The sequence below is a fragment of the Vanellus vanellus genome (genome assembly GCF_965231255.1).
Source record: "Vanellus vanellus genome assembly, chromosome: 15".
NCBI classification, from domain to species: Eukaryota; Metazoa; Chordata; class Aves; order Charadriiformes; family Charadriidae; genus Vanellus; species Vanellus vanellus.
The window spans coordinates 8,786,561-8,809,299 of NC_138920.1; the positions used below are offsets into that span (position 1 = coordinate 8,786,561).

General features: G+C 39.5%; 1 protein-coding gene across 1 annotated transcript in view; it reads right to left on the reverse strand.

Moving 5' to 3' along the window:
- Nucleotides 1–360: 360 nt before the first annotated feature.
- PREX1 (phosphatidylinositol-3,4,5-trisphosphate dependent Rac exchange factor 1) overlaps nucleotides 361–22,739 on the reverse strand; it is a gene marked incomplete at its 5' end in the record, with an annotated part of 169,837 nt that continues 147,458 nt past the window's right edge. The window contains 20 exons of the mRNA XM_082491124.1: nucleotides 361–451; nucleotides 2,679–2,746; nucleotides 3,300–3,402; nucleotides 4,060–4,247; nucleotides 4,902–4,968; nucleotides 5,405–5,519; nucleotides 6,169–6,312; nucleotides 6,973–7,072; nucleotides 8,148–8,365; nucleotides 10,225–10,266; nucleotides 10,967–11,095; nucleotides 12,854–12,944; nucleotides 13,587–13,669; nucleotides 14,059–14,147; nucleotides 16,564–16,770; nucleotides 17,798–18,059; nucleotides 19,299–19,509; nucleotides 20,065–20,226; nucleotides 21,002–21,189; nucleotides 22,516–22,687. Coding sequence (XP_082347250.1) covers nucleotides 409–451; nucleotides 2,679–2,746; nucleotides 3,300–3,402; nucleotides 4,060–4,247; nucleotides 4,902–4,968; nucleotides 5,405–5,519; nucleotides 6,169–6,312; nucleotides 6,973–7,072; nucleotides 8,148–8,365; nucleotides 10,225–10,266; nucleotides 10,967–11,095; nucleotides 12,854–12,944; nucleotides 13,587–13,669; nucleotides 14,059–14,147; nucleotides 16,564–16,770; nucleotides 17,798–18,059; nucleotides 19,299–19,509; nucleotides 20,065–20,226; nucleotides 21,002–21,189; nucleotides 22,516–22,687 — 2,682 coding nt within the window. The 3' untranslated portion in view covers nucleotides 361–408. The remainder of the gene's footprint in view (nucleotides 452–2,678; nucleotides 2,747–3,299; nucleotides 3,403–4,059; nucleotides 4,248–4,901; nucleotides 4,969–5,404; nucleotides 5,520–6,168; nucleotides 6,313–6,972; nucleotides 7,073–8,147; nucleotides 8,366–10,224; nucleotides 10,267–10,966; nucleotides 11,096–12,853; nucleotides 12,945–13,586; nucleotides 13,670–14,058; nucleotides 14,148–16,563; nucleotides 16,771–17,797; nucleotides 18,060–19,298; nucleotides 19,510–20,064; nucleotides 20,227–21,001; nucleotides 21,190–22,515; nucleotides 22,688–22,739) is intronic.

Sequence of the window (22,739 nt, forward strand, 5' to 3'; positions counted from 1 at the left end):
AGATGCAGTACAGGGAGAGATATGTGTCATTCTGGATTTTCTTAAGCAATCTGTATCTTCAAGTCCACAACTTTTAGGTGGCAGCACAAACAAGTCATCAGTAAAACTGCACTTTCTTGAAATAGAATTGCCACTTTTCCAGGCATCTAGCAAAAGGCAGTGACATCCATCTTAGCTCCGTGGTGTTTGTTTCAAGAATTTCGAGAAGTCAAAGCAATAAAAGAACCCTGCATGTGCTGGGAGCTTCATGGTGCCTGGTTCTGGCAGGTTCATCTCCTGCTAAAACAGAGCAATATCTCTTCCTCTCTTGATTGGGCGCCATCAGTGTCAGTTAGCGTGGGTCCTCAGACAGGGCTGCTCATAGGCGAATGCTTTAACGATGCTGCAATGTCGGTGCCTCTCTCACTTTTATAAATCCCCATCTGTAGGTGGCTGGCACAACCTATAGAGTCTTTAAGGCAGATGAAGAGTCCGGTATTAAATATCATAAGGATGATAACAAAGTTACTGGCATAGTATATGAGAGTCAACTTCTCCTTTATCATTCTGCAAGATTTAGAGGTAATCCGATATCAGGAATACCACTACTTTTAATTGTAATAATTGCAAATTTAGAAGTGCCACTAGTGGTTTATTAACTAAAGTATTTACAATCATTGTTTAAATACTGTTTGACTTTCCATCACTCCCTTTTAACTTTGGCCCAATTTGGGTCTTCAACAGTCCCTACTCTATTTCTCTATTTCTTTTGTTTTAAACCCAGTTCAGCATTTTTCCTGAACAAAAGAGTTCACCCTTCATAGAGACGGGGAGAGCACACAGATAAAAGAACATACTTGCTTGTTGACATGGTTGAACAAACTTTAAAATTAGTAATCATGTTTTCAGAGAAATTTTCAGAAAAATCACAAGATTAGCAAATTGAGACCAGTGGTTAAACCTAAGTGCATCTTGACTGTATTCATATATGACTGTTTGTGGTAGCTTTTTCTTGGCTTTTTCTACTTTACAGTTGAATAAACTCAAGTCTTTTATAAATTCTCTTTCAAGACTGCTCCTACAGAGTTTGACAAACCTTAATGCTAGGAAATATAATCCTGAGAACTAACATTAATTCACCCTATCTTTTAACTTTGCTCAGTTTTATTTCACATCATGATGATGGAGCCCAGTAGGAACACATGTATCTGAGCTTTATTGCCCTGAAATAATCCAAGTAAATAGTCCTGGAATTTGTCATTGTGATTTAGAGTGTATATGAAAGAAGAGAAATGCCTCATCTTGTGATTTGTTTGTAAAGATGTTTCTTTTTGAACACAGCATGCTGTTATGGTCATAAAAATGGAACCAAAGTAACATACAGCCAGTAATAAGGCAAAATAACCATGCTGCTAAAATGCTGACGAATGACACTGGGGACATGGTACAGGAGCCAACACAGACTATTATTTTATTCCTTTTAGAAACAGCAATTACAATCCAACAGAAGGATAAGGTTCTATAAGCAAAATATTGTTCTTTTTAAGGTCTTTGAGAAAATAAACCAAGGCCAGACTGTTACAGTAAGCATTGTCACAGTCTCTAAAATTTAAAATAATTTCTTACAAACTTTTTGAGGAGCAGATAGGAAAAAAAAATACATGGGGCTTGTTTAGGCTAACTCAGAAGTCTTACTGGGTGACCAAGATATCAGTCGTTTAAGGAAGCCTTCTTGACACTGAACGAATACATTCTATGGAGGACTCCGGCACTAGCAAATCCACTCGCTCTATCTGAAGGGGTGGCACAGATTTTACTGGATCTTTTCTGCTGCTGATTCCTGCATGCCAGAACTGTTGTGTCTTCATATAAACAATGCCATTAACACGAGTAGAATCAGAAGTTTCTCTGATATTTGTACAGACTGATTCTGTATATATTGATCACAATACCATGATGATTTGTTACTACCATTGTGGGAAAATGCTGTGTTACTGTTTATTAACGGATAATCTCTTCTCTCTGGAATATGAAATTGGAGGAAATTGACCAGAGAAAGATACTTTTCTTAAAAGTAAAGGTATTCGTATCCTGTAGAGAGAGATGATGAACATCTCTAGCTCCAGTTAGGTGTAGTAGGAGTCACAAATGTACAGTGCTTTTCAAAGTTGTCTCCCAGAGAAAAACACATATAACCCTGGGGAACTGATCTTTCTTAGAGCTGCATTACTGTATGGTTGCTCTGACTTGAAGTGCTTGCTCTTAAACTCGCTCTGCCATACCTAAACAGTCAAGCTCTCTAAGCACACAACACTATTAGCCTATGAATTGTCTCTGCATACCTGCAGTCAGATTTGCCACTCAGGAATTTTTCTTTCTAAGCATTCCAGAGATAGCTGTCAATCACTGGCTTTGCTAACTCACAGCAACAGTCCAAAAAAAGAGCCTTCTCTCTGATCAGTTATGTTTTATTCAGAAAATGCAGAAACCTTTCAAGTTAATGATCTGCAAATTGTGAGCAGAAAAGCTGATTAATCTACAGCGCGCTTAGTTTAGTACAGTGAGAAAGAAGAACAGGGATTTCTTCTTTTTTCCACTATTGCTACTAAGGAGATCTTTGGTTATAACAGGAACTCCACAATTGTTACAGAAACATCAAACCAGCATTCAGATAAAATGCATAATACATAATAACCTACCGAGGTGCACACTGTGGCATTTGGTCCATCACTTTCAGGTTCTTGGCAGAGATTTCAACCCTTGGTCCCTAAGGAAACAGAGAATTTATGGTACTGACAGTATCGATAAAGCATCTGATCCTTAGGGAAAAATATTATAATGGGAACATTGTTTCTATTTGAGAATCCATTAACTACTTTTAGAAGATTTGGAATCCATTGGGTGGTTACATTAGTCATCTGTGTTTACTTATAAGATGGAATTAGTCCCAAAGCACTTTACAAGCACTGCTGTCTAGCACTAGGGAATTTCTACTCTTTAACACTGTGATTGAAACCTGGGGCTTTTATATACAAAAATTGTCTTAAATATACTGGATAGTCTCTACTTTCTAACCATCAAGGCACACACTTTAAATAATGTACAATGAGGCGTGTATTTTAATTGCTGTAATGGCTGTACATGCAAAAGTTAATTTGTTCCTGTAAAAAATATGCGTAGCTATTTAGACACTAAAAGAAGTTTGGCTATATGGGTTTATAGTGCACAAAACACAGTGCCACACTGAAATAAATTGGTGTTTGTACCAACATCACTAGAACGAAAATGGTGGCATGTAGCACACACATCCAAATACTTACCTGCTTTCGCATGATGTCTGTAGCTTGCATGATACACTTGGGCAAAAGTCCATGACTTCGAGCCAGTATGGCTGCTTGCTCCAGGGACACACTCAATGTACTTCTGAACACGGGAACAAGAGATGTTAGCTATGTACGGGACATTTACCTGTTACATGTGACTTCTGTTAGCTTGTGCTCTTACATTTACTTTTTTAGGTTTTTTACTTAGAGAACTACAAAATTACTTCAGTCCTGCATTTCCAGTCTCGTTACACCTAGATACTGTTTGAGTCTCCAGTGTCATTACTACAAGGCTACGCTTCACGGCTCCTTTGCATTGACTCATGTAAAGTTATTCACAAATGAAACTTTGCTTTATTGAATGGTTTTGAGACACTGGAACAACAGTGGTGACTTCAGAATCAATGCTTGCACACACCAAGATTCTAAAGCTATTTTTGAGCAACTTCCTACATTTTCAGTGTGTGACTGAAGACGATGTTGACTGAAAGTTATATGCAGTGGGATCAATCAGTTACTTGCATTGGTCGATGCACTGAAACATAAAAAATTTGTGTGTCAATACTAATTAGTAACAAAAGTACTAGAAGTCACAACCTATCCTAAAACAAAGATGGCAGTCAATTTAGGTCCTTGTTATATTCCCTTATGATCTACTTTTCTATTGCTTTGAACAGAATCAAATATATTGCTCAAATCTCTGGAAAGGACAAAAAGTCTCATCACACCAGTAACACGTAGGTTTCTTAAATCTCACCTCTGCATCCCAGTGCCGCACATAGTAATCTGACAGGCTCCAAGTCGATAACAGAGCTCAGAGGATATAGGTAGCAGGCCAGCTCCTGATATGCTACCACTAGAATATCCTGACTGCGTCGGTTTTGTATTAATGAAAGACTTCATCAGTCTGCAAAGCTCATCCATTGCATTAATGGGGCGAATGAGCTAAACAATGCAATAAACAAATGCATCAGTGGCATACTTACACCTTCAGTTATACAGACATTTACAATTCTGCATCCTATGTCTAAGCACAAGAATCTACACAAGAGTAACTGCCACACAGTAACAACTATTTAGAATATATATGAACTTTGGAAGTGGAAAAATGCAAACAATTACTTAGGCTTGGGGCAATTTATTGCAATTATCACAAAAAAAACCAGGCTGCCTTTACATGACATGCCAGGAAGTACTATTTTCCTGTTGTTTTCTTCTATAACTGTGAATAAAGCATAGCTTTGAAAATGAACAAACGTTCAATTTGCTGCTTCTGTGGGAGATGAAAATTAATTCATTCTGTCTAACATCAGTTACTGTATTTGGCATGGGCAGTCAGGGTCATAGGGAGTCTTACTAGTGCCTAAGTTAAGGGGTTTGTGTCTACCTCAGTTCTGCACATTTTCTTCTAAGCAAAAGAACTGTGGCCAAGCTTCAGACAAATTCAAATCACTTCTTTAGGGTAGGGAACATGTTTTAAATGATGTTTGGGTTTGTACAGGTCTGCCATATGGGGTATCCCCCGACTGGGATTTTAGAGATTTAGAAATAATATTTCTGTGAGAGAATTTATTGTAGAAATAAACACAATAACGATACCTGGTCAATCTTCACTGCAGTAGTATTGGAATCAGTGGGCAAGTTTGATCTCTCTAGGTAAAATGTCCTGCAAAAAGGCCAGCAAGGACTACATTAGTTGGTGCGTCTCATTTCAAGCACAAATACATATACTATGTTGTATAAAACGTCTGAGAAGGCTATGCTAAGAATCTTGTACTTCAAGATCTGCTTTCTTATTGAACCACTTTGATTGCAGTAATTTATGGAGTCTGTACTAAAATATGCCAAATGCCCTTTTTATGTAATTTTAGCTCTGCACAAAATTCTGAAGTCAAATTAGATGGGAATTTCATCCTGTACAGTGCACTACTTCAGAACAACTTAACTATGGGATGAAAGTTAACAAGTTTCCCACACAACGAGGATCGCCAAAAATCATATTAGTACAAGAACCACCAGGAATGGAATCTCATTAAATTTTAATGGCCTTAGGAAGGAGCTCTTTTCAATGTCTTTTAAGGCAAAGGAGAAGCATGAAATACCTGAGTTTACGGTAGTATTGCTGAACTTTTTCAAGTGAAATACCATTAATTTGCTGTGGAAGTTCCTCGAGAGATGAGCCAGCTGGTTGTGATTGCCCCTCCATACTCTCCAGAGCTGAAGAAGAAAAAATTTTACTAAACCTATGTTATAGTTTTCTTTTTATTCATTTATTTATTTATCTCTATCATCTCACTGCTCAGCAAATGACTGTTGGATCATGCCAAGGTTGATTCTGTTATTGCATAAATTTAATGCATTTCCCAGTATGGGAAATATAGTGGTAGTATCATAAAGGTGAGCTTCACAGAAAGCAGTTCTATCTAACGGCAATTACTCTCCATTAATAGCTCCTTGAAGGAAATTTTCTGTGTTGTATTTTGGTATGAATATTTGCTTATCAAGTCAATTTCCAGCCCAGATGATTCTGCCATAGTGTATACTTTTAAAAACACTTCTCTGTAGCCTGGGAACAGCTCCTTATACCGTACTAGATCAGACTGTCCATGTAGTCCAATATAATGTCTCTATGGCCTTTCCAAGAAGGCATAAAAAAGCCCCGAACAGGCATATCTTGTTCTCATGACTGTATCTTACTCTAAAATCTAGCACTCCTCGGGTCTTCCTAGGATAGAAACATCTGCTTCTTAAATATGTCTGTAGTTGTCAGCTGCATTATGTTAAGAGCATCATGGTCATTCTTTATTTTGAATCTTTCAAAATCATCAGTTAGCTTATTTTTCTCATGAAAGCTTTTTATAGACACCTTTTGTGAAGAGCACCGTGTGCAGTTTCAAGCTTCCCCCATTCTGAAACCGAGAAGGCAGTTTGGAGAAGTAGTAGCTGTCAAGATAAAAGATAACCTTCAAGGCCTGACGACTTCCTTCGATGTGGTAGAAGACATGAGTATCTGGAGAAATAAAGATAAAACACTTGCTGCTTTACCACAGTAGGAGAAATGCAAAACCATTGCTATCTGAGTTTGTTAGATTATCTAATGACATTTCACATCTCCAGCATTAGATGAATAAGGGAGAGCCTTTACTGAGAGAATGCAGTCTCTGAAATATTATACTTTAAAAGATAAACAGCATGACCTAGCACGATGTTTGATGCTAATACAATAAACATGGTTAATAATTAAAATCCTATCTCATTTCATGGCATCTCACAGTCAGTAAACATAGAGAGAGGTCTGGCAGGGTGGGACACGGGACACAGAAGAGCTGGGGAGGGACAGTCCTTCTACCATCGGTAATGTGGTGAATTACAAACATCTCTCAGGAACTGCTCATCATCTGTCATATCTCCCTATGTGCAGAATCACACAGGTAAGGTATGCTGGCATAGACTGCCAAATCACAGAAAGAGCCACCAGCATCCCATGATGTCAGTCCTGCTTTTTATCCTGTGTTTGCAGCGGAAGCTGAGGGAATGCAACAGTGCTTCAGAGAAGCTGCTCAGTACTCTTCCGGGTCTGATGTGGTCTGTTAGATTTATAATCACAGAGGATATTAACCCATAAAGCAAACAAGAGAAAAAGAACTTTAAAGAAACAGAGAACACTCACTTGCTACAAGACTTTCATCCAGCTGCTTGAAATAGAAGGCAACTTTGTCCAGTTCAGTCAGAGTGACCTGGAAGTCTTCCAGCATGGTACGCTCCTCCTTCTGTAGAGCACGGAAACAGATATAAATAGGCTATAATCTGCCAGAAAAAGATCAATGGCAGAAAGGTATAGTTGTTATGAGCATGCTTTGGTTCAGGAGACCTAGAGCAGAACAAGGAGCTTTCCACTAACTCCATCCCAGCCAGGTAGTTACTAATGGCTCTTTAACTCTGTGATACAAGCTTAGCTACCCTTTGCTTAGATGTCCTTTGATGTGATTCACAGAGAGTAGGGAGGTTTAAGGACTGAATAAGTTTGAAGGGATCTCTTTCTCCAAACTTTACTCTGTACCTACAAATGTGAAGTACAGCCTATCAGTTACTGTAAAATAAATGTCCATATGTTCCATGCAATGGGAAGAAATAGTAGTGACATACACATATAGTTTGGATTGTAGTTTAACTCCCCTAATCTACAATTTTTACAAAATCCAAAAAAAGGCCACTTCTATATAGCGCCAGAGCTACTTGTCTTTTTTATGCTCCTTTTTTCTTACCATTTTTAGAGTTAAGGTAGCTTATCTACTCTAGCTGTGGCTTATCTGCTCATTAGGTGCAGACAAACTATGCAAGACCAGCTCCTCTCCTCCTTAGACATGGTGTCTCAAATAACAGCACCACGGAAGTGAGAGAGAGACTGCAGACTATCTATTCTATAAAAGTGTCCAGTGTATGAACAAAAGCCTACATTTTCATGTTGTCCAAACTCGAAATACTCGGAACTTTTTCACCTATTTGTTGAAATGTGTGTCTTCACCAGAAGATGGCAGGCCACACATGCATCACCAACAACTGAGCATTAAAACCTCCCTAAATGCAGCAGCGTTGGTCAAATACGAAGGCAGACAGATTCCTATAGCGTTCCAGCGTGACAGTGGGCCCAGTATTTGTGAGGAGATGAAAATGATGAGATATGGAATATTGGCACGTGGTTGTCAGCAGTGGGAATCACCAGAGGTTGCTGTAGTGTGTCTAAACATGCTGCTAGAATGAAGGGCTCTGGCTGTGCTGTGAGTAGCAGAGAAGCACACAGGCAAGTGTGAGCAGACCCAAGGGTGCCACAACTTTTCATCTTACCACAGCGGGGGAGAGAAGAGACTGGTAGTTTAGTAAAACACCAGTGGCTGCTATCTGTTCCAGCCATTTTCTGCTGGCATCTCTGCTGCTCTCTTCATATTCCCCATTGTTGTTGTATCGATAGTTGAGAGCAGCCAGTAACTGCTCTGAAAAGGTGCAAATAGCAGCCACAAGAGACTGACAGAAGATGGAATCGCGTCTCAGCTGTAGCTCAGTATCTGCCAGAGAAGGGGAGAGAAGCACAAAGAAGTCATGAGTATATTTGTCCTTAATCTCACTGCCAAAGAGGCAGTTTGCATGTGCGTGCATGACATTTGGCTTCTGCTGTAGCTTTGCACAGACTTAACAGATAACCTCTTCTTGCTGCGTGACCTGGGTGTATAGATAAAGACAGCATAGCTGGAGTACGTGCATGTTTGAAAATTTTCTAGTCCACTTGAGAGTTTATTACTACGTCTGCCATCTGCATGCTCATTCTTCTGACTGGGAAGGGCTGTAACTCCTTAGTGCCATCTCTGGACTGACTCCCTTCTTTTTATGTTTATAGAAGCAAGAGAATTCTTGAAAGAAGGACTCTGCCATTACTTCTCTCCTGGGCTATTAGAGATTCATCTTCCCCCATTCATCTGTATTTTGTGGGCTTCCCATATGCTTAATGCATTAACTGGGCCTGCTCATACGGTACCCAATTGGTTTGTGTTTCCTGGGAGAATTTCCCCTGTGTTAACTTTGCTTCCAGTCTGCCTGCCAGGCAGCCACATGCTGGTCAAATCAACGTCGTCACACTTAAGGGGATTGCGCGCCAAAGAGGCACATGAATAAGTGAAGAGCTGCTTCCCAGGCACCCTGGGCTCCACCAGCAGGCACTGCAGTAGAGCAGTCTCTTGTTGTCAAGGCAGTGTTCCCAGAGAAAGAGGCTGAAGACATCCCCTAGGGGCTTTGAAGATTTGGATTATTTTTATAAAGCACTGAACACAATAGACCGACTAATACACTCCAGGCCCTGGGCCATATTCTCAACTTCAGGGCAACCAATCCTTCTAGCAGTACACCTCTGTACTGCTGGAAGTAAGGCAAAGAGATCTTAGGACTGCCCTCAAGGTAAGGGAAATCCCTGGTGCCATAAGCTGCTGTAGCCAGATCAGTGCCATCTGCTCCTCCATTCTTTCCAGAGGATGTTCATGGAAATGCTGCAGGAGATGGGGCACAGGTAGAGACTTAGGGAGTCATTAATTCTGCTAGCATTAAAAACAGCCTTTATGGACACTAGACTGACACCACAGGCTGGTTTGGACAGACTCATGGGCCAGCCCTGGCAGAAGCAGAGAGGTGCTTTTTTAAACCCATGCAAATCTCTCATCTTCATTCTATGAAGACTTAAGAATTGAGCCTAGCACAGTGAAATAATGACAGCCTATTCCAGTTAGTTACTACCTCATTTTCAAACAAAAGTACACCAAGTAGGTGTTTCAACTACAAAAAGGCTGTGCGTTCACTCCTGGGACGGGCCTGTCCATTGATCTGCAAGCACAATGTTTTGTGCATGGTAACAAATTAATGATGTCCATTTAGGTGCTGCCTGCACATTTAGGTTCTTAGTCTGCACCTGGCTATATTTTCAGTGTACACAATCCTAACTCCTAACACTCCTGCTCTGTTTGGAAAGATGACAGAGTCCGTGGTCTCACAGAAAGTTGTGCAATAGGTCTCATTTTTGCTGCATGTTCTCACCACAGCAGGAAACAGTAAAGGCCATTTGGGACGGAGGATTGTACAAAGGCAAAAATGAAGACAGTAAAAAGAAAAACAGTGCTTGTGAAACATCAGTGACCAGCCAGGTAACACAAGCAGTCTACAGTGAATTGAAATAATGTAAACTTAAGAACAGATGTCAGATGCATGGAAAAGCTGCCCTAGATGCAGAACATAAGAAAAGTTAGCACAAAATGCCACAGGAAAACCTAAATGGTAAGGGAAATCATAACATTCTGATGTATGCACATGCATGCACATAAAACTAAGTGTTAGGGACTTCTGTAAATATGATGTTGTTTTGCAACAATTCAAACCCCCTTACCTGTGCATTTCAACAAGGCCAAAAGCAGCTGATTCTTCCCATCTAAAACAGTGAAGAAAAGGAATGTTGTAGTCAATATGATACCAAGGTAGATTTGATTGCATTTGGTTAACAGACTCCTCATTCCCTACAATCCCTGGCCCCTGCATGGCCATTTCCATTTATTCTAGTAGGCCTTACTTGTAAAGATATTTTTGCGACTGAAAAAGAAACAAGGTGTAAATCAAAGAATTTTACAGGCTAAATGCTCTGTTAACTACCATGAATTATTGGAAACCAATTGCACATGTAGATGAATTGCTAAGGAGGTGACTTCTGTCCAGTGCTTTGCACTGGACTGTAAACATCAGATTCAGCTCCTGTTTCACTTCAACCAGACTGATGTCATAGTATCTGATTAGCATTCATTTCAGTTTGGAATATAGCAAGCATCTCTCTCTTCATTTTCTAAAAGGGTTAAAAAAAGCACAGGGAAATAGATTACTCTGAGATCATTCTGTCTGAATGGGCTGATGAAATAAAATCAGGGAGAGAAAGTTCTTGGGAATTGCTGCACGAGTGAGATTTTACCATAACAGTGCTGGGACTCTGCAAACAATAACCTGTTTTACCTGTTTTTCCCTAGAGCCCAGTACAGCCTTATTACAAATTGAGATAAAATGACAAATTGAACTGCTAGACTTGATTAGATCAAGATCTTTTCTCCCTGAAGCCAATAACAAACTTTTCGTTATTTACAGACCTTCCACGTGTTTTTGTATGATTTCAACAAGGTTCTTGATGCGCAATGGAAGGTTCCACGGATCTTCTTGAATGCTGGCTTGAATATTATTCCGGCACCTAACTGTGGTTTCTTCCTTCTGTTTAAATTCTAGAAAAAAATTGAGTTTGTTAGCCATTAAGGAAGTGCTCCATAGCTGAGAGTGGCTTATGAGTTATAATGTGTATACAGGTGAAAGCAGAGATACAATATTAATAGCAACAACTGTGAATGAAAAAAGTTCTGAAATAGATCTAATATCGATGGAAAAAAAGGCTTTTCATACAATGTCATGACCAGTGGTCTCCTAGCATTGTTTTCAGGATTGTGGACAGAAAGTTATGTACATGGGTGACGTGCACAGTGAAGGAAGCTCTGCACTACTCACAAAGCACAGAATTCCCTTCTGCTGTCTCTGCCTTTAATAACGTGCAGGCAGCTATATCGGGTAGATCTACAGTCTCTGGCTGTGCAGAATCAGATCAACTTTTTGGCTGCAGCTGTCACATCCCATAATACTGATGAAAAGTTATGAAATATTCTGCTTTCTTTTACCTGATGGAAACTAATTATTTAATTACAGATTAATTTAGTCTCTATGACTTAGCTATGTAGCTAGGCCAAATACCCCACTGTTGGTGATAAAATGCATAAGCAGACAGAGAAACAGAGAAAAACTGTGCCAAATAACTGCTCATGAACAGAAATGGGACGGCATTCAAATTTACATCCATCACTGAAAGGTGTCTTGTGGTAGCTATTAAACAGACACTTTTGTCCAGATTCCAGCTGAGTGTAAGCAGGGCTTGTCTGTTCCTTAATGTGATGAATGTGGGATCATCAGTTAACTTCGGTTAACTAAAAGACTCTCTCAGTGTAATTAATGTAGTTGTAATAAATGAGACTGTTTAAGCAAAATAAAATAAAGGTGGTGAACATGGGGTGTCTGTTATTTTTTCACTTCATTCAAGCAGCGCATGGAAAGACTAATAGATGTTCTACATCAATGTGAATGTGCTTGTAAAGATGAGTTCATGTAACAGAACTTCATAGGAGTTATTTTTAGTCTCAGAGGAAAAAAAAAACAAAACAGAAAAAGCTCCCTTCTAGGGTTTGCCACTGTAACTTAAAAACAGAGCTTGTCAAAGGTTGGAGCAGGGGGCATGACTGCAGCACTTGAAGTATACTAGGAATAGGAGGAAACATTTCAGATTTTAAGTGGGAAAGGAAATGCAGCAAATGTTCAGAAAATAAAGTCCTGTGTATTTCAGTGAGAGAGGAAACCACATCCTGGGCCCCAAAACCATTAAGACCAAAGTCTCATCATGGTCCCTGAGGAAGAAGAAAACATGGTATCATTTGTTTGCTCTCTATGGGAATCAGTTTTCAAAATAGGTGTCATGTGAGGATGAGTTTTCTCTGGCAATTATCCATCTGAAGAAAAGCAGAATAAGTCATTAAGCAAACTCAGGCAGAACCTTTTGGTGCCTCATATTTACAGCGGTCGGCCCCTCATCAGCTTATCAGAATGCTCATTTACCTTGTATCTGACCTATCTCTACCTTGTACTTCTTGAGATACATATCTGTGTTCACATCGAAGGAGAGATTTGGAGACTTGTGAAAGAGCTGTGAGGATTCAGTGGCATATAACAGAAAAGCGTTCTGTGTGTTTCAGAAGGAACTCATGTGAAAATGACCTTTTAAGGATGCAAAATTTCAATGGTCAGACACAGTTTGTGCCATTAACGTATGACTGAGTAAACTGCATAGTTAAGTAACTCCATGTGGCCATATAGCATATGTGCATTCATGTTAAGTTCTTAAATCCTAGCAAATCACAATATTAAATACAATCAACCTTCTTTACCTTGCAAACTGTGGTCCATTGGAAAGTGCTTGGTTTCTTCAAAGGCCTTAGTTATTACTGGTCCTTTTAGAAGTGCATTGATTGCATCAACCTACAATTGGAATGTTTTCAATCAGTGTTAGTAAGATTTGCAGAAGAAAATCTGAACAGAATAACTCTTGTGGGAAAATGCAAAAGCCATTACACTATTTGTATTTTGGAATGATTTCTCCCTGACAAATTAGCATTAAGACTTTCTAACTGTGAACTGGCCTAAAGAGCCTCACATTGAATACGGTATTTTGCACAACGGTGATCTACATGCTGATGACATTAAAGATCATACAAAACAATTCTCTGGCACTATATGTCTATAAAGACATGTGTTGGCTAAACTTGTGAGGACTCTCCTGAGATCTGTAAATATGATCCATTTAGATCATACAAGGAATTAGAATTCTGTTCATCTTTTCCTTTTTTTCATGAAAGCTCTTTTTCCCCTCAGTCTAGTGCCTGAAATAAGGCAGGTCAACCTTGCTTAAATCACACAAGGCAACCTGAGTGTTGACAAAACTGATTCCTCAAACTGTCCTCTAATATACTTGCTTACACTGTACCACAAAATCTTGATAGTTTGCCTTCCCTCAAAATACAATTTCATTAAACAATTCGATAAACAATCGATACTTCCAATTTCTTGTATTGACATGGATAAAGAGAAAGCAATTCTGTGTAATAGTAATGCTTTACATACCTGGTTAAAAAGGTGTTCCAGACAGCCATGAAGTTTGTCTTGTTTGTCTAAAGGAATCCTCATATCATTGGGAAGCTCATCGCCTAATAAAAGAAAGATGAAAAGCTTTTAACTGTTTTACCAACATAATGTGATGAGGTCACAGATGACACAAACACATCTTCACACTGGAGTGGGTGAAAAATGATCGTTGCTTTATCTCTAATTCATAGATCAAAATACTTATGATTTTTCATATAATGCAAATGTCCAATAACTAAAGAAGCTTATCCCTGCCTAATACCTCTTCCATATTCTAAATTTACTGTGGTTCATTAGAAAAAGGACAAATCTCTATATATTCTTGAGATTAATTTTGAAGAAACCACATTCGCAACTTAAACATGCAAGTGCTTATAATCAGCAAAGACCTATCAGCTCTACTAAGGGGTCTGGTATGAGAAATATGCATGTAACCTATGCATATACTCACCTGATCCCATCTCATCACTGCCCAAGTAAGAGCTATTGCTCCGTACACTGGTGTATGACAGCACTGAGTCACGGTTACTGTTACATTCACTAGAAAGAAAAGCAAAGAAGGTGAGTGCAAAAAAGCTGTCCTTACATCCAGTCTCCGATATACTACCATTCTATTTTTATTAACACTGCAATCCCCAAAACTAATACTGTTATGCATCTACAACAGAAAGACTAATTACATGCAGAACAGCCATTAAGCAAGGCCTCTGGGGCTCTCACTGTAAGAGGATGTCTTTCTCCATTTGTAGTGACCAATCAATGCTTAATATATCGCCTGGATCCTATAAATAATGAAGATGGACTTCCCACCATGGACCTCATCTGGGTCGCATCATTAAACATGCTTTATGAGCATCAAGTAGCGGAGAAATAATTAAAATCTGTGGGACTGAACCTCTGCTAAACTCAACATTTGTTACCAGTTCTCAGGATATTAACAGCATCCAACTCCAGCATACGTTGAAGCTGCAGCAGCACAGATATTGGAGATGGGAGAGGAAATTTAAGGAATCTATACCATCGGAGAATCAGGCACTGCCAATCCTAAAACTATGTAAGGAAGCAGAGGAGTCACTATAGTTGGCTTCACACCAATGTTGGCTCATGCACACATGGAAAATTCTAGTATGAATCTCCTCTGTTTAAAGTTCACTTTACACTAACTATAACTTAATACAGGCAATCAAAAAGGCTATGGATCTCAGTCTGTCCCCCTCCAATTAAGTGACACAGTGCTTTTAATGGTACAAGCCCAAAACAAAGCCTATAAAATTCTCCATATTATCTCTTATCTTCTTATTTTAGACTGAAAAGAGAGAAAAATATAAAAGCAAATGAAAGAACCCTAACTGGGGTTCTTGCCTGTCCTTTGTTAAACTTATTATCAAATAAATTTATTTTTTCTGAAGATTAATACTTATGGCAACTACTCTGCAGTACGAACCCTTATGATATTTGGCTTATGACTCCAAATGATCCAGGAGAAAGAAGCATGACTAATGCAAACAAGATCTTTTCTTATCTCTAATTTGCTTATTTTTGTAGCTCCTCAGTAGTTTTTCAGATCAAAATCCATCAAAATACATTTTATTCCCCCTTGAGTAACTATTATCTGTAATATATGCTTAATTCTCTGCCTCTGTCTAATAAAGATAAGACAGAATAATCTTTTTCATCTTACATTTATGTGTAAAATTTTGGAACAAGTGACAGACCCACAGAGACTGTTTTGATGTCACTTTGTTACCCAGAATAGATTAGCCTCGATTATAGAAACCATTTAAACTAAACAGTGTTCATAAATGGGATTCATATTAACAATGAAAGAAGTACAGCACATTTCAATAAAAAAAGCTTCGGAACACATGTGCAGATTTAAATCTAGCACAATAAATAGATGCCGCAGATCTCAACATTGTGAGTGCCGGTTTTGTTTCTTTACTGACTTCATATTTGCTGTCCTTGGAGACGTTCAGTATTCAACTGGACAAGACCCAACCAATCTTGTTGGCCCTGTTCTGAGCGAGAGATCGGATTGTGTGGGCTCCAGAGACCCCTCCCAATGTAAACTGGGCTGATTCTGTCACTTCTGCAGTCTTGCATGAATGTAACATATTACTACTTGTACTAGTATAAAACCAACAGCAAGGAAAGAATCGGGCCTGTCATGTGGGAGTTTCAAAGCTGCATCCTTCAGTCAAGTGTCTCTAATCCTCCCAACTCACTGTGAAGTCTTTACTCCTTTGTATAGGCAAAGTCCTATGGCCTTCCTAGACATGAAAAATGGCCTTAATAGGTCATAGGATGTAAAATTGCAGTGCTCAGACATGACTTCAACTTGTTGTTCCACTTCTTTTGAAACTAAGCTTCCAAATGATTCCTCCCAAGAAAGACAGATTTGGAGTGTGTGAGGTTTCCTTTGGTAGCAAATATTCCTGGAGAAGCAGCAGTAAATCATGTCCCAAAACCAAGATTTTGAGACACCTGAATAAACATTTGCATTTATGGTTTCAAAGGCCCATTAAAAATAAAAAACTCAATGTCCACTTCTGTTTCTCAGTGTCTTAGACTTTTGGGAAAATTGTTTGCAGAATCAAATGGAAACATCCCCTTACAATAGCGGCTATTATATGACCAAGCAGTCTGCAAACTGCTGAGCTGCCGTAGTTTCCTGCTATGCAACAGAGAAAGAGAAAGTCATGCCAGACCTATTTATTTCATTTTATTTGGTTTTCTAGAAGCGTTAGTATTTTGGCATTGTTATGAGCAAAGGTTTTTTGCTGTGTATGTCTCCGTGGTAATAATAATGAAATAACTATAGCTAGTGGATACTTTACTAAGTGAATACAGAATAATTGACTGACTGGAAAATAACCTGCTTGTTGAATCCATACCTGGATTAGAACTTCAGAACATTATATTTTTTAAGGTAAAAGTGGCACAACTTCAGACTAACCTGTAGGAGTCTCTGAAACTCATTGTGTCATGTCCAGAGTCTTCCTGGTCCTCCTCAGACACTTTGAAACAGACTTTCTTGATTCCACCATGCTCAACTTTGTCAGGATCATTCTCTTCTGTTCCCAGGGAAGGTGGAGATGCCTCCTCAGTGGATGGTGGCTCACAGGCACCACCTTCTGTAGGTTCTGTTATGGTGGACAAAAGTCTGCAAAAGTAAAACATACAGCTCTCAGGGACCGGTGGGAGTTTCACAAATGAAGTACAATGACTAAGGCTGGAATTCAGCTGTGTGAAATCGGAAGCAGCCTCACCAGCATTTTACACAGGCTACAGCTATATAAAATTGCAAGCTCTGAAAAGGGTTTATTGAAATCCAAGAATCTCAGTTCACAAAAAGTCTTGTTTCCATAGGCACCCTACCTCCACAAGGTACAGCTTAATCACTGTAACCATGGTGGCCTGAAAGGGCTCTTTTTTTAATTCACCAATATCCTCACCTTCTCCATCCAAAGCGCTAGGTTTCTCCTCTGGGGCAGTGCCTCAGCTGGCTGGCTCTAACCAGCACCTACCACCCTTTCTTAAATATGTTTGAGCCAAGGCTCCACATGCTTTCCAGTCAGTTCAAGTTTTGATGCACGATGACCTGTTCTTTTTTTGTTGCTGGGGTTCCTGGAAATGGCTGTGAGCAGCTTAGGGCAGCTTATGGCCTTCTCCCACACAGATCACCCCTGCAGCCCCTGCTACCAAAACCCTGCCAGTTATGCACAATACACAGATGCACTACTCAAATCCTTCATTACTACTACAAGGAGACACACGATGAGAAAGAGAAAAAGAAAAAGACAAAATAAGGAAAGGAAAACATAAGTGCCATAGAGAAAGCTGCCTGCAATCACAGGTTTTGCTTAGTCTGCCTTATGACAGACAAAATCTCAAGGGTAGGGACTCTGTATGGAATTCCCAAACCACTGCTGGCACAAAATAGCTCCTTATAGTGGAATATGTAGTAAGTGAAACAGTGGCTGTTGAATTCAGGTAGACTTTTAGGAGCAAAGGACAGTAATATATACATTGGTGGATCTGCACAGGAGTAGGTAATGCAAGTGCATGTGTGAATAGGTGAGTATGAGAGTAGGAGAGCTGGGGCCAATAGGCACAACGTGTGTTCTCAGGTTAATGCCTCCATTTTATCAGATTTGCTCTCTGCAGTGCACACGAGATTCTTTACTCACTTATTTATCTGAATGACATATTGCTTCATTTCCTTCACTGCAACGTCAAGTTTGTTAAAAAGGTGCAAGTATGAGTCCTGTATCTCCCGATCTTCCTGTTTCAGCAGAAAACTGAGTCCCCTTTCTTCCTGAATTGTTCCTCCATTCTGCTGGCCAAAGCTGCCATCAACATCTCCATCTTCTGGGGGCAGACATCTCCAGGATGGTGCAGCCATAGTGGTGATGCAATGTTGAGTATATGAGACTGGATTTAAGGTACCTACTAAAAATTGAAGACTCTAGTTAGTATGGCTCTCATGATTTACCCCACTGCATCCCAATGATAGTTTAGGATAGGTGGAATTTTAACGGGAAAAAATAAAATTTCACAGAATTATTTTTTACAATTACATTCTATGACAAAAACATTCTTTTAAAAGAAGAAAAAAAAAAAAAAAAGAGAAAAGGGTTTTTTCCTAGGATGCCAACTAGATGTTTTGAATTTAGTGCAGTCCAGAAAAGAGGTTAATTTATGGAAGTAAAGACAGCAAGTGTTCACACATATACTCATACAGACAATATGGATAGTATCTAAAAGCATTTGTTGAAATGTTAATGAATTCATGTTCTCAGGAGTTGGTCTGTGTTATTATTCCAGCTTTACAAACCTTTACACACACACACACATACATATCTTTAGATACATATAAAAAGAAATATGATTATGTCCTTACAGAAGAGAAATAAAATTCCTTTTAATTTAAAAATGTGGACAGTTTTGGCATGGTACTTTGCTAACCACCTTAGCTCACATTCAAAATACTATGGAATTCTAGTATCTTCAAGTGAGCAGAGCTTCTTTATCAACCTCAGTTTGAATAGTCAATGCCATCATTCAGAAGACTGGTTAGTCTACACTTCCCTGTGTCTCTTCCAAACATTCCTATGCTCTGACTTTCCCAAGACAATGAACCAGAAGCATGTTAGGTGAGATCATGATGAAGAAATGTTGGAACTCAAATAATCAGGTTGTAGGACAAACACTATGTAGCAAGTATTTATCAGAAAACAGGTCCCCTTGACAGAGTAGAGACTTCCAGGTTCAGCGCTAGGAATTTATTTAGGAATGACAAAAAAGAACAGCACTACATTCTGATAGACTCACGTTTCTCCTCCAAATGCCAGTGCTCTTTACAGCACTAGCACTACTTCTAGCCCCCATTCACTATTTTCTAATCTGTAAATCAGCTCTACTAAGTGCAAACAATACTCCAGGACACTTAATTATAATGAGCACACTACTTAGCTAGTAAAAACATTTGACCCGGTGCCTCTCTATGCTTAAAGGCATTATTATTTTACAACACAAGGAGGCTGTTATTTTACTATAAAATTTTATGGAGGAAAAAAGGCTACCAGCAAGACTGTGTTTCTTTGGAATTTATTTTGACCTTGATGAGCTGTGGAAAGACACAACTTTTTATGCAGATAAAATCAGTATGATTTGAAAGATAATTATCACCTTGTTCTGGATCAAGACCAATAATAGAGGGCTTCCGTCCAATGCGAATGCTGAACGACCTCCCTGCTGAGGTAGTGTTTTTGGGGTATGATACCTCCATGAGGTTAATGTGGCAGTTGGTGGGGCAGAAATCCATGCTGATCAGGGAATGTGGCTCCATGATGGCTTGTTTGAAGGCTGGGCTCACCTTTGTTTTCAATTCATCTGCAAACTGGTAGAAATAAAGCAAGCATGTGCTACTTCCCTTGCAAAAAATTATGATGCAATACAGACAATCCTTTTCTCTTCCTGCTTCCTATTCCAGAATAATATGATTTCTGCTACAGCTGGAATAACATGTTAAAAAAATAAAAAGCTCATAAAACAACAAATGAAAGCAATTAGTTATACCTTCTAGGACTCTCTTTTCAAACAGAACTGCGCAGAAAAGCATACATAGTTTGTTTACAGTACAATACATGTACTTACGTACTTATGTTAAATCAGACACCAATCATTCTGCAGTCATATTTATTCACTGATATGGTGGAAATGAACCTGCAATAACACATTATAAGCCACAGTTCTGACAAGCTGAAAGGAGTGATTTACAGGTATGGTCCTTTTTCCTCAAAACTTGCAATTTCAGTAGCTTGCAGAGCTGTTTTCTTGCCTCTAGGACACCTACCTCTAAAGCAGTTTGGATTCATTAATAAAGAATATTAAGACCCAGTTATCACAATGAAGTATTGTCTTGAGACTTCCCCAATAACTAGTAGTGTTGTACCTCTTGGTAGTTTGTGAGCCTTCTGCTAATGCTTTCCAGCTTAGTGTCACAGATTTGCCGGAATTCATACTGGGGCATGGTGGCCACAGCGCTACTTAGGGATATAAGTCTCTTGCAATTCCTTACGAAGTGATTGTCCTCTGCAGCAAAGGCTTCTAAAATCTAAGCAAAAAGACAGGATGTCAATGTATGAGACTTGACAGTGAGGGAAAATACAATTTTATTCCACTGAATACGTGGCAACATCCCCATGTTGTCACGGTGGAATAAAGCTGCCTTCAGAACAAGCTGCCTTTATTACCGCCTGAGAACCACTATCGTATCTAATCCCCAGAGTCATAAAACATTCTTCAAAAATTTTTAGAATAGCTGAAATAGATCAAAATATCCACTGTGCACTGTCAAAGTTACCTGTTCTGGCATACTTTCATGGGACATAACAATAAAGTTACTGGGATGTGACAGAAACATTTAATATTAGCTCATTATTGTCATAAACTACCAAAATGCTAAGCGCAGTGCTTGCTTTCCAATAGCAGCTGTTCTACTTGCTTCATTTAGTGACCCATCCAGCCTATCAGATGGGAAAAAGCTGCTTGATTTTCTTCCAAGTTAAAGTAAATTCTTGCCTGAAAAGATTAATCTTGAGTATAAGCAAAGAGTATGTTACCAGACAGATAAAAGCAAGAATTCCACAGCTGAGGGCTCCCCTCCCTCTACCTCAATAGCTGAAATCCTGGAAGCATTTGCTGACTTGCTCACACCAAACAAGCTATTATAACTTGGTGCATTCTAACGAAGAAAACTCCAGGCAGGGTTGAGAAGGCCACATGCTACCTTGTCTGAAGAGCCACGCCAAGCCACCAGAGAAATGCCTGTATTATTGGCTTCTCTGTTCTGCTTAGGAATGAAGCTGGCCATGTATGTTTTTCAGTACCTTTGCAGTGAGATTGAAGCAACCTTTGGGTTCCACAATTTTCTCCAGGACAAAGGATTTGATTCCTGCGCTGCTGACATATTCATACACCACCCCATGCTCCAGGTGGGTGTTATCGACAGTCAGGCTAATGAGAGGTGTTTCTTCACCAATGTTCAGCGGAGAGCTGATGGTCTGTGGTGTCTGGGCTGGAACCAAAATAAGTCATTAGAGGTGTCTGGCAGCACACATGAATACAGTCATGCATAGGGAAGAGAAACCTGTTGAGAAGTATTATTAAACGCAAAGACACAAAGACACAACCTTTGGCTCAAGAAGCCTCTGAACCACGCACTGCTAGAGGCTGGGAGAATATTCTGAGGAAGACATTTGCTGTTGGCCACTACTGGAGACAGTGGTGGAGGTTTAGACAACCCACATGCTCCAATTCACATTCTGATGTTCTTTCATATGTGCACGTGCACATCCCTGCACAGGACACTACTTTTAGTCCTGTTCAGCATTCAGACACACAGATCCCGGCTGAGGCTTTCAAAGGGAAGTATGTTAATCTCAGAATGTTGTTGTTTGTAATGACTCTCTGGAAGACTGCCACTTTTCTGTCCAATTTTGGGAAATGCTCCAGATGCATTTTCTGTGCAGCTATAAGACTGAGATGGCAGGGCAGGGGTGGGGTGAGGAGATAACATTTTTTACACACAGCAACGCTACTGTCCCCAGAGAACAGATTTAAGTTATAGTGAGATTGAGATTTGCCAGAGAATTGCTCACATGCCTCTACCAGAGCACTGCTCCAGCTCTTCCACCGTGGAGCTGCACTGTTTGACCATTAGATTACCAGGCTCATCAGACCTTAGATGGGATCCACGCAGATGTGGACCCTTTTCTGGAGAAGTTGCCAATGGCATTCAGAGAGTCCGGGCTCAGTCCTTTGGATTGAATCTGGATTCAGTATTCTCCCCTAACATCTACTTTTCCAAATAAGCTCTCGATATGAAGATAACGTAATGTTTTTAACGAGTTACACTTTTGTAATTCAGAGGAAACAGACCCACACCCTTTACTGACACCATGGTAACATGCTGTGAAAACTTGCTCCAGATCAGAGTAATTTGAAATCTTAATCTTTAATCTTAAATCACAGAAAACACAGATTATTCTAGGTGGAGTTACTTGCAGAGGTTCCCTTTCCAGCTGCTACTGCCCATAAATTACTGGTTTGCCGGGGCAACCAAATGATTTTTAAAATGCTGAGCCTTTTCATTCCAAAAACTGGCTCCTTGTAACGACCAGAGAGTCACAGGGGTATGATATCTATGTGTATCCCAATTTTTTCTTCTCCTGAATAAACTGCAGCATAAGAGTACTTTCTCTGGCAGACCTCATTCTATTACAAATTTTACTAACACAGAGATATTCTACAATAATAATTACACTCTGTATTTCTACTGCAGTTTTCCTTCCTGAAGCCCCTGAATCTTCCCTAGGTTTCCTTCCCCCATGAGAATCTTTACCTGATTCCTGTTGGCTATTTTGACGGTCATCCAGTTCTGCACCTCCTTCCAGTGATGAGTCATCTTTACTGGAGCCAGGATGATTGCCATTCAGATATGCAGTGGATGCTGCTTGCTGAACTCTGTCCTCCTCAGCATCTTCATGTGTTCTGTACACCCATTGGTACAAACCCTTTAAAGAGACATAGGCTTCAGCTATGACCTCAGTAAAAATGCCCAATCTC